This window comes from Hippoglossus hippoglossus, chromosome 3, assembly GCF_009819705.1.
Source record: "Hippoglossus hippoglossus isolate fHipHip1 chromosome 3, fHipHip1.pri, whole genome shotgun sequence".
Classification (NCBI taxonomy): domain Eukaryota; kingdom Metazoa; phylum Chordata; class Actinopteri; order Pleuronectiformes; family Pleuronectidae; genus Hippoglossus; species Hippoglossus hippoglossus.
Window position 1 is genome coordinate 25143038 of NC_047153.1, and position 13594 is coordinate 25156631.

The 13594-nt window shown below is 39.8% G+C and overlaps 1 protein-coding gene across 6 annotated transcripts in view; it reads right to left on the reverse strand.

Moving 5' to 3' along the window:
- The window catches only part of ntrk3b (neurotrophic tyrosine kinase, receptor, type 3b), a 167786-nt gene that overhangs the window by 29826 nt on the left and 124366 nt on the right, over positions 1–13594 (reverse strand). For all 6 annotated transcript variants that reach the window (XM_034571640.1, XM_034571629.1, XM_034571651.1 and 3 more), the window contains one exon: positions 10466–10654. In XM_034571640.1, coding sequence (XP_034427531.1) covers positions 10466–10654 — 189 coding nt within the window. The remainder of the gene's footprint in view (positions 1–10465; positions 10655–13594) is intronic.

Here is a 13594-nt window from a genome sequence, read left to right on the forward strand (position 1 = left end):
AGTGTTGTTTGTTGTGGTTAGCCTGTGGTAGCTAACAAGCTGCTAGCTCAGCAACATGTCTGCTTAGTGTCGAGTTTGGTGTGGAGAGGTGGTGGTGGGGAGCGGGGGTGGTGGGTTCGGAGGCTGGACTGGTACCGGCTGGGTGGGGTTGAGAGATGAGTGCGATCCCGAGTGACATCATACAGAGGAGGAAGTAAGAAACGAGACGTTTCGATAACATATTTCTTAGAATGGACTGAGTGAAAAAGTCTGCCAAGTGACTTTTTTCATACTTTGAGGGTACCTACTGACCCCCTTCAAGTATTTCGGTTAGTAAAAGCCCAGGAAATGTATTTTACACAATATTGGCCCTTTAAAATAAAAAAAAATTGAATAAACAGCTGGCCACCGTCAGTCAATCAGTGAGGGTGTACGGTGTGCCTTCAGTCTGTTGAGCGACATGAACACGTCTTCATCTACATCCTCGGATAAACTACAGCAACCGCGGGTCAAAATCACAGATGATTTTGATTATTTTTATTTCACCATTCACAGGTGTCACATGTGTTGATCTCTGTCATGGCAACACCATTTATAAAATCACTTCCTCTTTAAAATTAACCCTCACAGTAAAAGCACAATGTTTGTTTTGTTGCTGCAATGCTTTATATTGAGCTGAATTACAGAACTTTTATTTTGAAAAGTTGTAAACTTGGGTCTGAAGATTGTATAGCGCTATAGTATATAGGGAAATCACTGAAGTGTCCGCAGACCTTAGACCTTAAACCTGAGGCTGTTGCATTTGCATTTGTCAATCGAAGGTCATCAGCAACCACAGCCTGAAACTCAGACACGGGTCGTCTTGCTTCAACTTCTCCCAACATCCAAGGATCTCTCTCTGCAGATTAAACAGTTAACTGACATCTGCAATTTAATTATGATCATTCGCTAAACTGTGTCACTTAGTTACTGTTGCCACTGTAAACCTTTCTTTATAGGGATTCTATAGGGGGCTGATAAGGTCTGAAATGTCAACCATCCCCTGAAGATTTGATCAACTGCAGCTATTTAGCTAATTAAGCTGTAGTGTTAGATTCATGTGTTGAATGTAGATAGTGTCTCTGGACATTTCTTAATGTCTCCAGATGATTTGTTTTAAAATAAAGACCCCTGAAAGGCATCCCATCCATTACACGATGGCAACACAAATCGTGCTAAACAACTGAGATTGAATCTGCATGTCCCAGGAAAACAGTCAGCATCCTCAACAGTAAATGATCAATGTGAAATACATTGAAATAAAGAAAAAGATTGTTCCTCTATTGCAGTGAAAAACAAAAGCGAGTGATAATTGTGAATATGATGAGGAAAAGTGTAAATTAGGAGTCATTTCATTCTGATATAACTGTTTTTACACATTACATGACATATCATTTAGCTGATGCTTTTATCCAAAGCGACTTACAATAAGTGCGACTTACAATAAGTGCATCTAACCATGAGGGTACAAACCCAAAACCGCAAGAATCATGTAGGTACATTAGCTTCAAAAAAGGCAAACCACAAAGTGCAACATATACTGTAAGTGCAACTTGATTTCGACCATCTTCTTAGCCAAGGTGTAGTCGGAAGAGATGTAACAATAACATTACACTTCATTGTTTGTAATTTCACATTATATGCCTCACTTTTGCCATTACAAAAGAAAATGCTTTAGAATGAAGGCTAACAGTTGTGTTTGACAAACCAATGCGATGTCAGTTTTTGGCTTTGGTTGTTGGAGTACAAACTAATTCTAATAATACTTGAGGGCTGCTAATGTTAGCCTTCACTATGGCAGGTGTCTTCACTAATGGAACCTGTAACCTCACAGAGTAGGTAGTAAGCTTGTTAACCAGATGTGCTTATTACTTCACCTGACGCCGGGGCAGATAAAACACTGTTAAATTCATACTTAAGCTCTTGTGGTTTTGGAAAGGCTAAATAAGCAGAGAATTGTTCTCACTACAGCTGTATGCACGATGCTCCAACATGCAGAGAAATCAAAAGCTACTGCACAATTTCCTCCTCCTCCAAGTCAAGAGTTCATTTATTTGAACTGCTTCCTGCTACTCCCTTGCCACCCGCTATTGTTATGCATTTTTTAAAGGAGTTGTTCTTTCTCCGCGGTACTTTTTTGTTGCCTTATCCAAATGGAGTTCTCCAAAAAGTAGATGAGTAAAAATGAGGTGAGATGCCATGATCGTGTGTACCTATGTTTCCACTCTCCAATCATTATAGCACAGGTTTTACATAACAGCCCAAGATGGCAGCACCAGTTTATAAGATATTTTGACCTCACTTTTGTACAGTTGGGGGAAATCGGTTCAGGCAATTATTGTTTTTCTTTTTTTTTCTTTCTCTAGAATCCACAAACCACCAATTTCAATGGTGTTTCTGCCAGATGGCATTTCTCCTCGCTGTTTCTGAAGTCAGTGTTAAAGATAAAGAATTGTCCCAGTTTTAAAGTAGATCAGAATATAAGTGTCTGTAGAAACTGGCAGCTGGTTTGCCGGGTGAAATCCCCAACAGGGACACGTTTACATCATTACTGTCAACTCCTCATCCGCTAAAAGATTTTGCATTTCGAGACTTGAGAAAAACATCTTTAAGTCGCTTTCCATACATTTTAATTCAAAATATGTTTTGAATGAAATTCTTGGGCCCAATGTCTCCTACAGTTTCTCAGCAAAAAAAGAGACAGCATTTTTTACCCCTCAAGTCTGAGGAGTTTCCTTTACCTAACTTCTATAACCTGCTGAAAATAAATGTGAATAACATTTTTCTTTATCCCTTACTTTGATTCTTGTCCCTGTACCCCCCCATCTTTTACGATCATTCAAGGATCAGTGTTGGCCTTACTGGCAGTTGCCTGTCACGCTGATGATCCAGCTACTGAGGCTTATTCTTTGGCTGCACCCGTCATTAAGCTTCTCTGGATGAGCTCGCTGGTGAAATGCCAAAAATGTAAAATTGTGAAGGTTGTCATCTGTCAGCAGGTAGACGCCTACATACTGGTTTAACCACATCACGCTGGAGCACAATAGATTTATTTTTTCGACTTCTTCCTTAAAAGTTACTATTTTTTATCTTGACTTTCACTTTTCAGTAATGTGAGGTGAAGTGTCACAGACGATTTATTTCACATATGCAAATTCTTAATTTGCATAGTTTTGTATCATATTTTATCACTTTTATCAACATTTTGCCACCTCCATCTTTATGTAAATTAACAAAAAAGAAGCAATGCTGCTTCACTATTTCAACAATTCACTCCTCTGCCTGTCATGTTTGCCTTGGCCTCTCCATAGTCCAACTTCATTAGATGCTACATAAACTCTTTCTGAACTTTTACTCCGAGACTGGTCTTTTTAAGGCATCAGCAGTTACGGGCCATGGTTTAGTTTATTGCAGGTTACATTTCTGTCAGAAAGGATTCAAACTCTGCCTTGATTCTAGGTGTCAAAGAGTGTCAAGAAAAAGAAGAATTAAATGCCACAGAGGAGAATAAGTGATGAGCCAGTCAGGACTCCCTCGTGTTCAACAAGGGATGTAGACTCTTCATCACCAGTGACACTGCTCTTCCTGTAAGACGAACATCACTGTCAGCCTAGCAGCTTTGTCACCACGTTTGGCAAATTTTCAAACCCATTTAGAGACTTTGTTTCAAAAACGAGACACTTGCATTAACAGGCTGATACATTGAGCCACATTGAAATACAGTACATTACCTAGAACAATAGAAAAATCACCACACAGTGGTATAAGACCAAGACGGATGTCGATATAAATATGAAGCTATCCATCATTGCATATAGAGGTGTATATATAAATAAATCTCACTTGAAGGTGGACATAAATAATGGTGGTGGCATATAACTTTAACACCTGCACCGCTGTAAAAGAATTTGACTCTTTGCCCAGACAAGCGAGTCCCTGTAGAACTACATGTTGAAATGCAGTCAGTGAAGTGCAATTGAAATATATTAAAAAACTTTAACGCTTTTGACCTGCAAATCACCAAACCTGCAAAATCCACAAGCATCTGATCCCTGAAATTAATTATACTCTCATTGTGTTTTCAGGCCAAAAGTTCAGTTTTACAACTTCATAGGTTTCAGACTATAAATCAATGATGTATTAACATTTCTATCATGTATTGTATATCTTAAACCTAGTAGTTGACTAAACATATTTCAGCTAATAGACTGTAGAACAGGTAAATAATGTTTGCATAAATGGCGCAAATGGATGAAAGAAAATTAGGAGCTCTTCAGAGAAAACCGCTGTCTACTACTAAAGCAAAGACATTGGAAACCTGTGTAACTTTACATTCTTTCCAGTTGTTCTTTCTTCCTTTTTTCCTGGATGTAAATAATTCATTCAGATTTGTCTCATTTAGCTGCTGAATAACCACAGATCACCTCGTTTTCCCCACTTATGGGAGCAAAGCAGCTATTATGGATCATGCCTGTCGATTGTGGCAAGGTAAAGTTACGTTAACCTTCAGTTTCCTCTGCAGGTTGGACTCGGGCCGCATCCTGCAGCCTATTTACCCAGATTGGTGTGCTGAAAAACCCTGAGATTAAATCTCTATCCTGCAGCTCAGCATCATTCATTTGTCCTCGCTCACCTGAGGACTCCACGCCAGCATACATTCTCCCTGGAGGCCGAGACACAACGCTACACCAAGATTTACTCAGCTAGTCAGGTCAGGCTTCTGGGAGAGAACAGATGTTTTGGAGGGCTTTGTTCTGTACCTGTGTGTGTGTGTGTGTGTGTGTGTGTGTGTGTGTGTGTGTGTGTGTGTGTGCGCGCATTTCACCACAGCTACCTGCCAACTTCCCCTAGTGTGAGTATGTGGGTGTTTATGAGTGTTTGACGGTGTGTTTCCCTCAGATTTATATATGTGTGTGTTTGTGTATGTGTGTGTTTTCCTGACAGATTCCCTGAGTGTGTGTGGTGGGTTGATCGATGTGTGTCCTTATGGTCACCGAAAACATGTCTTGCAGGGTTGATACTTTAACAATAAGATGCTCAATGTTTAGTACCTTTGGACATGAAGTCATTCAATTTCAGCCATAAACATTTTTCACTGCACCATTAGGTTAGTACTTATAAAATATTACCACTGCACTACTACCGCTACGACTTTTAATTAAAACCTATTAAACTCAAGCATCTATGAATGTTTAGGACTGATGACTAATCACACATTTCCTGATTAATGTTGCAAACACAAGAGAAACATACAGATTTTCCAAATGCACAGGTTTACAAAATACATGTATTCATGGTAAAACAATTAAAATAATGTTCAGGCTCACTTACAAACTAATTAGTTTATAATTCTCTCCTCTGAGATATTTTAGTTCATACTATGACTAACTAACATATGGAAAGGAAAAGTTAAAAGAAAATGTATTTCAAAAGAAATGTACTTAAACCTTTGCCCGTCTACACAAAGAGCACCACAGGATGTTCCTAGTGAGGTGGGAGGCACTCATCCAACAGCTAATAGCATACAAAAGACTCTCTGCGATTAAATTCAGTGCAGCACAAGGGTTGTGTGTCATTCAGCATCATTGGGCAGCTGTGACATGAACACCAGCCTTTATTGTTGACTCTCAGTGGGTATCTTCTCCTAACCTGCTGCTGCTGGCTGACTGCCGGCCTGCGTCTCTGTAGCTGCCTGGCCTCCCTGAACACCCAGACCTGTGTGAACAACCACCTATGGCCGCGCTAAGATTTGTTTAAAATGCATCGCAAAAGTCACTCTGATGATGTTAGAAATGAAGAAGTTACCTGCTACTATCAACCAAGACCATTTTTAGCATTTCCTAATGTGACACAATATGTATTCCCAAAATGTTCAATACCACACAAATAAATAAGACAAGAAATCAATTAATGAACTTATGTCAATTATATTATAAATTAATTTAATACATAAAGAAAAAACAATTCTTCATTATGAAACAAAATGCATCATCTTTGTGACCTCCACCAAGGAGGTTATCTTTTCACCCCAGTCTATTTGTTTGTTTGTTATTACCTTGGAACTTTGTGGAAGGATGTGGTTTGAGTCAGGGAACAACCCATTGAATGTTTGACTCTGAATTAACCTCTTTAAGTTGATGCTCGGTAAATAACACAAGCTTATTAGCCAGCTTAGCTCTAAATTGACTAGCTAAGGTCCAGTGGCATTTGCAACCTTATTAATCTGAATAAAATGTCAATTTGTGTTCCTGTATACTGTGTATCTAATGGTACATGTGGTATTAGTTGCTAAGCTAGTTGAGTAGCAGGAGAATGCGATTGGCTGAATGATGAGAGGGTGGCGATATGTGGCAAAACTGTCCTAAAACGTTTTGATGCAAAAGTACCATTATGAAATCCTTATGTAGTACTTTTTGTACCTTATTCATCCATCCTTTTACTTCGAGGGTCACGTGAGGGCTTGAAACAATCCCAGCTGACACTGGGTGAAAGGGGGGGGTACACCCAGGGTCGACAAACAACCATTCACATTAACTCCGACTGTCATTTAGAGTCTTCAGTTAAGTGTACCCACACAGACATGGGGAGAACATATACAAACTCAACACAGACAGGCAGTGTCTGGCCATGAGGTTCATGTGGGGCTTCTTCTTGCTGTGAGGCGACAGTGCACCCCTGTGCCGTCCTCATTAATTCATCACACGATTTAATCAAGCGGTTATTTATTTCATGATGCCCTATTTACTTAATATTGAACACTTAATGGGTCCATACCGCAAAGCTTGCTGTTTATTTATATATATACACAGTAAAGTAGTGATTGATTTCCTTTTGACAATAGTTGCTCCCTGGGCTCAACCTCTGTGTTATTGCTGGATTAAAGTTTAAGCATTAAGTACACTTAAGCACTAAGTACTTTACACTTGCTACTCAGGGGAGGTTCTTTAAAAGTCTATGCCCCCAACACAAAATGGTTATATTTGACCTGTGAGAGGAGAGGCATGTTATCCAGCCTGAGCTTTTATCACAGAAACACTATAAATTTATGTTTAAATAAAAGCAGAAAAGTACATTTATATTTAAGTTTTGACATAATTAATTCTGTGTAAATTTGTTTTATTCTGCTGTTATAAAACAGTCAAGTGGGTGCTCATTGATGAACTCCTCACTGTGGTGCAGACGTGTCAACACCCATGAGAATGTGTTATTTTAACATGCAACTTTAATGAAGAAATCTTTAACTCCCGTGTTCATGCTTGAACCAAATTGGTCATGTGTTGTTGTACATCATGTTACCATAATAAATCTCATATTGGTATTTAAATACCAAGTGACATTGTTACAAGCAGTTTTTCTAGGTTAACACTGTAGGAGCCAAAAACTGTGGAGTGATGGTTGAGTATTTTAATTGACTCTAGCTAGTTTTTAGCTTCTTGCCACTGCTCTGCTTTGCAAAGATTTGCAAACCAATTAAATGTGTTTGCAGAAGCAAACATTTTTTAATTTACTCTTTAATGAATTCAATTTTTAGAACACTCTACTTTGTATGTGTGGTTTAGTATTTGGAGCTCTTTTCTACTGAGTAGTTTCTGTTTCGCTTCTGGATTTTGGGCCAAGCTTAAAGAACTCATCTTGGACTTCTTCAGTTAGAAATTGAAGTGTTTTTTTTTAATTCACAACTGGCTAGCCTGTGGGGTTTTCTCTCTCAAACTATAATTCATGGAATCATTGCCTTGGAATACGATAACTTAACTGCCTTTCACTCAATCTGCTTTTCATTCCCACTCACATGCTGAGCTTTCAAGCTACCAAATTAGTGACTCCTTGTCTCTGCTGGAGACATTTTAATCTTCAAAAACATCACCTTGAGCATAATTATGCCTCTGTTGCACTAAAAGCAGGGGGGAAAGAGCGTGGGTTTGTCCGAGCTGTGCCCACATGTGATATCCCTAATAACATGGATATAATGAAAGGCTACGCGCTACACTCCGACATCAAAAGCTATTGTCTAATTTTGGCCAGTGGGATGTGACAAATCCGTAATTAAAATAGCAAGCTACGATAAAACAAAGCCACTCGCTTGGAGACGGCGGATCCTGCTAGATATGGATCTGTCATTAGGCTAAAGAATTGTCCTTTGCCTTTTCTGCCTTTATCTCCCTAATGCCGCTACGTTTCTCCAGGATTGGCCTTTTTCAGCTCGGCTTGAAAAAAAAAAAAGCTGATCTCAACGAATGTCCTAATCAGTCACGTATCGTCTGTTTACCGCTGCAATAAGTCCAGGCCACTGGTTCATCCCGAAGATGAGCCCATTGCACGCACGCCATGTTTTTAAATTGGCATCAGAATGACAACACTTTTGCTCTGCTGTAATGTCCTCAATCTGCCGAGCTTGTTTACAAATTCATGTTTACAGGTCGCCGGTTCAGCTGGAGGACAACTGCGATTGGTTGATTTTGATGTCTTTTTATTTATTTATTGTGCAGTGAGAAACTGACAGCAGCAATTCTGTTACTGTGTGCTCTGTTTCAGCTGACTACTAACTATTTAACCGATGGAACAATACATACGGTATATATTTGGTAGGATTGACTTGAAGATCAAATACTCATGAATAATACATCTGGTGAGACATGCTGGGATCACTGGTGTGACTCATGCAGCAGGCGATTTCCTATCACATGCAGCTGTTTTAACAGAAGCCAGCATGGCAGATAGCAGCAACAGACTGTTGGAGAGGGTTTCCATATGCACAGTACCGAACAGTAAGGAACACCTTAAATTACCCAGAAGACCAGTGGTAGAAGCAGACTGGGACCAACCTGAACTACCAATGGATGTGGGTAAGAAAAAGTGTGTGTGTGGGTGTGTGTGCACATGCATGTGTTTGTGACACCCTGGAAGCACGCTGGATAGGAAGCTTTCAAGGAAATGAATGAATACATTATGGATTGGTGACAAACCATCAATAAAGCAGCAGTGTTTGAGCTGAGTGAAGCTCTCTAGTTGACATGTGAAGCCGTAGAACAGAGCAACTGAGAGGCCAGCCGGACAATGGGGCGACCCGAGGGAAATAGATTCTACCTTACAAGCCCCACTAACAGAATGCCTACATCCACATTCATGCACAGATTCATTTTCACTGTCGTACACCCACATACAGACTGTAGATATACACACATGGATACACACAGATTTTTCCTTTCCCTGTGTGTGTGTGTGTGTGTGTCCTGAGGGGGAAGCGTATATTCATATTCAGTGAACGATCGCAAGAGGCAGAAGCCGTTCAGAGCCATTTTGTTTTTCCAGCCCATGGCAGAAAGCAGTGGCCATTATGACCTTGTGATGAATTCAGGGTCCATTTCCTACAGTTTCCTTTTTCAGGCATGCACTCGGAATTAAATCTAAAAAGAAACGACTAAAAGACTATGGGATGCTGCATTCTGAAAGGGAGAACATCCCGTGGAATTCAGCTGCCATCGTGCACATGCGTGGTCTGACTCTCAATTACAGGTTCACTGTAATCGGGAGAAAGTTTCATTTGTGCCCGTTGTCATTTATTCATTAGCTCACAATCAGATCTCCTGTGCAAGGCATGAGACATTATAAATCAGTCACTGGCTCGCCATTAACAATTCATGCCATTCCTAATACATATGACTCGTCATTTATTTATCACCTCCAAATGGGATTTCCTTCCTCCTCATTGGCTCCGATTCAGAAGTCAACTTATCCTAGCCTGACCAACGGCGATTTTGAGAGTGAGCCAAGATGTAAACAATGCATTTGAAGCTGAGAGGGACCAGGGTAGACAGATTTTGTCTGCTGCCATTCGGACCGGAGGAGAGCGTTTCCCCTGACTACATCCAGTTGGGGAAACAGCTGGTGCCAGTTGTTTTCTGCTGATTCTCTTGAGCAGTTGATGTAATTGTGAGTAATTAGGCCTTAAAGTTGTCTTGTCTTTTCCCCAACAAGTGTCAAGTCCCGGGAGAGAGTGAGTGAGGTGAGGTGGAGGGTGAGCTGTCTGAACACCAGAGGGTTACTTTTGTCAACAGATTGTATAGGAAAAGGCTGGAACTGTGCCAACATATGCAAACACCACATGATCACAATGGCTCTGTAGATGACAATATTGCCCCAAGGGCCCTGGCACTTCTTATTGTAAAGATAAACAGCAGATTACACTGGAGATGAACCGGCTGGAATGAGCCACATAAAGACATGGTGATTGGTATCTGGCATTTCGCCCAGATGCTGCACTTTGCTCTGGAGGTTTGGGTTTCTAATGCGCCTTATGAACTTAAAATACCTAACCACATCAACCTGGTCCAAGGGGCCCTTTGTATCTCTACCAAGGTGAGACCAAAGAATGTGTGAAGATGGTCAGCAGTAGACATGAGGAACACTTTCACACAATGAACTGCTAACAAAGAGAAATGTTACTTACAGGTGGTTGGCTTGTTACAGTTGTGCCCATGTCTGAAGTATTGAGGGTTCTCCACCACAGGGATACGAGTCATCCCTATAACAACTGCATCAGGACCCGCGTCCAGAGTACAGGGGGTAATAATCCCATGGTTGACATGATGAAGAGGGCTGGCAGAGTCTTCCTCACCACTTATCACAGCTACTGGACCTGGAGGAATAGGAGACAAATGACACATTACCCAACAGTTCAAAAGTGAAAATGTGAGGCTTCAGTTACGGATATCTGACTTAGATGTAATATAATATTGATCAGTGAGTGTTATTGTTTCATAAGAAAACATACTGTACTTGACTGAGTGAAATATTAATGCAAATGCATGCCCGTACATTGATTTATTGTTAGCAGTCAGCATTGACCACAAGACATTGATTTTTTTCTTCTATTTCAAATGTTTTTTTATCTTGTTTTTTATTGATTAGCTCAGCTCCTTCATGCCCCACTCTCTCTCAGCCTCTTCTCTCCGTGCACACTCTGAATCCCAACGTGATCATGAGGAAGGATTGTTGTTGGAAAAGATTCTCCCCTTGTTAATAGCTCCTAATGGCTGGCCTGTAATATTTGGGGAGGATACAGTGTGGTTGATAACATTACTACTATTTTTAATGTGGAAACACTAATTCCTGCATTCGTGATGACACACAAAGTGTTACCATGGTTATCAAAATATTTGGTAAAATATATATAGCTTATATACAGTATGTTGCTTATACAGATTTTACTTTTTTGAGGGTTCATAATCAACAGATGTTTTCAACAGTAATGTTTCTTCATACTAAAATTATAAATCTGCTAGTATTACATCCAACAAGGAGGTTCATACCTGTACTTTTGTATGTTTGTTCTTTGTTTGTTGGTAACCAAGGTTACACAAAAAACAATTGAAGGAATTTTCACAAAACTTGGTGGAAGGATGTGGTATGGGTCAGGAGAGAACTCATTAAATTTTGGTGCAGATCCGTATTAGGGGGCGGATCCAATAATATATTTATATATATAATATATAACATTTAAGAGGGTGTTTTTCAAAATGTTCTTAGTTTACCTAGAGAATAATTCGTTATCATGACGAAATAAATTAGCCATAATTAGGGGAATGATATCTATGAGTTTGTGTAATTTGGTGAAACTCAACTGCATTTGAGAGGACTGTTAAGTGTTGGCTGTGGTGTGCGTTCTACTGAGAGACAATCTACTTAAAATCTGCTCCGCTTCAACAACACTAACAAACCTGAGTTTCACATATAGCTTTTGCATCATCTCAGAACCACCAAACCAGCACACAAGAGTCTGTTTTGAACCTTGGTTTTCATTTCTCAAGTGATTCTGTTCATACAGCCATCTATCTATTCTCTGATGATATATGAACAGGATTGGTTACCAACATCAATACATACTAATATATGTTCAAATCTTTATGAGCACAGCTGGTGCTGGAGCAGCAGGGCTGTCTACGCTGGATCAATTTATGGTGTCATACAACACAGACCTGATTTACTGTCAGACAATGTGATCTCTGCTGTGGCAAAAGCAACACAGAGCTGTGACAACTGCAATCTTCTGGGGGGGGGGGAGAGCAGCAAGTGATGAGAAGTCAGCACTAGATGATTCATTGGAGAAGTGACAGTAAATGTGTTTACCCACTAAGTTGAGTCTCTTCCTCACCTTACATAGAAAACAGTAATCAAGACCCAGTCATATCAAATTATACACCCTCAGCTGCAGAGGGGTGGCACAGAGGCATCCTCTGATGGAGCGAAACATGTGAGCAACGATTTATTCACAACATTGGCTCTTATACACACTTTCAGTAGCTGAGCATCCACTTTATTGGGGAACAGAGCACAGGTCTTCACTGGCTGACTACCTGCTCAACCACCTGAGATGCAGTACAGCTCCAAATCTCCCCTGATGCCTCTGACCCTCCACTGCACTGCACAGGCTACACTCGCATTACAACACTGCTTCAGACGTCAGAACACTTGAAATAAAATCATTGCACAGAAAGGCATGATGAGTCATGGGCAAAAGTCTTTAAAAACTGATAAAAGATAACCCTGAATGGATCCTATGTATTATGTGCTGCTTTTTAATTCAATATGAAATGGAATGAAAGCCCATCTGATCAGACTCCAGTGGCAGATGGATGAGGCCTTGGGGAACGCCTGGCCTCGGCCCAAACCACAGCACTCAAAAAACGACATCTCTGTGGGAGATGAAGTTTTGCTGAAGAGTGAGGGGGAAATTGTAATTTTTGACTTGAGAGCATTCTAAAAATTGCGTTTATGTTACCTTGGTGATGAAAAGGCCCAACGGCCTGCGAGAGAGTTTTTATCATCTGAGATGTCGCTTATGGACTGAATGGAATTCAGCACTAGACATTACCCCCCCAAACGTCTACCTCATTTCTCTCTATTAAACCAACTTTGATTTATTCAAGAGAAATGGGAAATGAAATGAGACAACTCTTGACTATTTCCTATTCTTTTCATGTCTGATCCCTTCCCAACTTTTCTTGGTTCATACAGAAGGTTAAATTAAATCAGACCTTGACTTAGCTTTAAACATTTTTGACCCAAAATTCTGTATTTATCAAATTATACAGTTTATAATATGATATGTGTGATGGTAAATACAGACATCTACATCTACCTTCAATCAACTCTTAGCTATTAAACCCGTATATTGGCACTGACACTATTATTTTCAGGACATTAAGCATGAAATCAGCAGTGGTGGGTAGAGTAAACAGAAACAGTACTCAAGTTAGATAATTGTTACTTTATAATTATAATGACTCAGGTAGAAGTAAAAGTATTCATACAAAATAAGTATTTGATTAAGAATAAAAAAGTATCTCATAAAAAACTACTCAAGTAGTGAGTAACTTCTTTAGAATATATTCTGTTCAAACAGGATATTTAGAGTTAATAACAATATAAAGTGCACATTAATTGTAATTAATAAAGTGACATATACAAAACTATAGGCAAATGCCTAAATACATGTTGTCAAGCACATAAGGTTTGACCATGTCCTGGATGTAGACTGGGCTTGATCCCTTAGCAGCACGGTACGCAAGTACTAGTG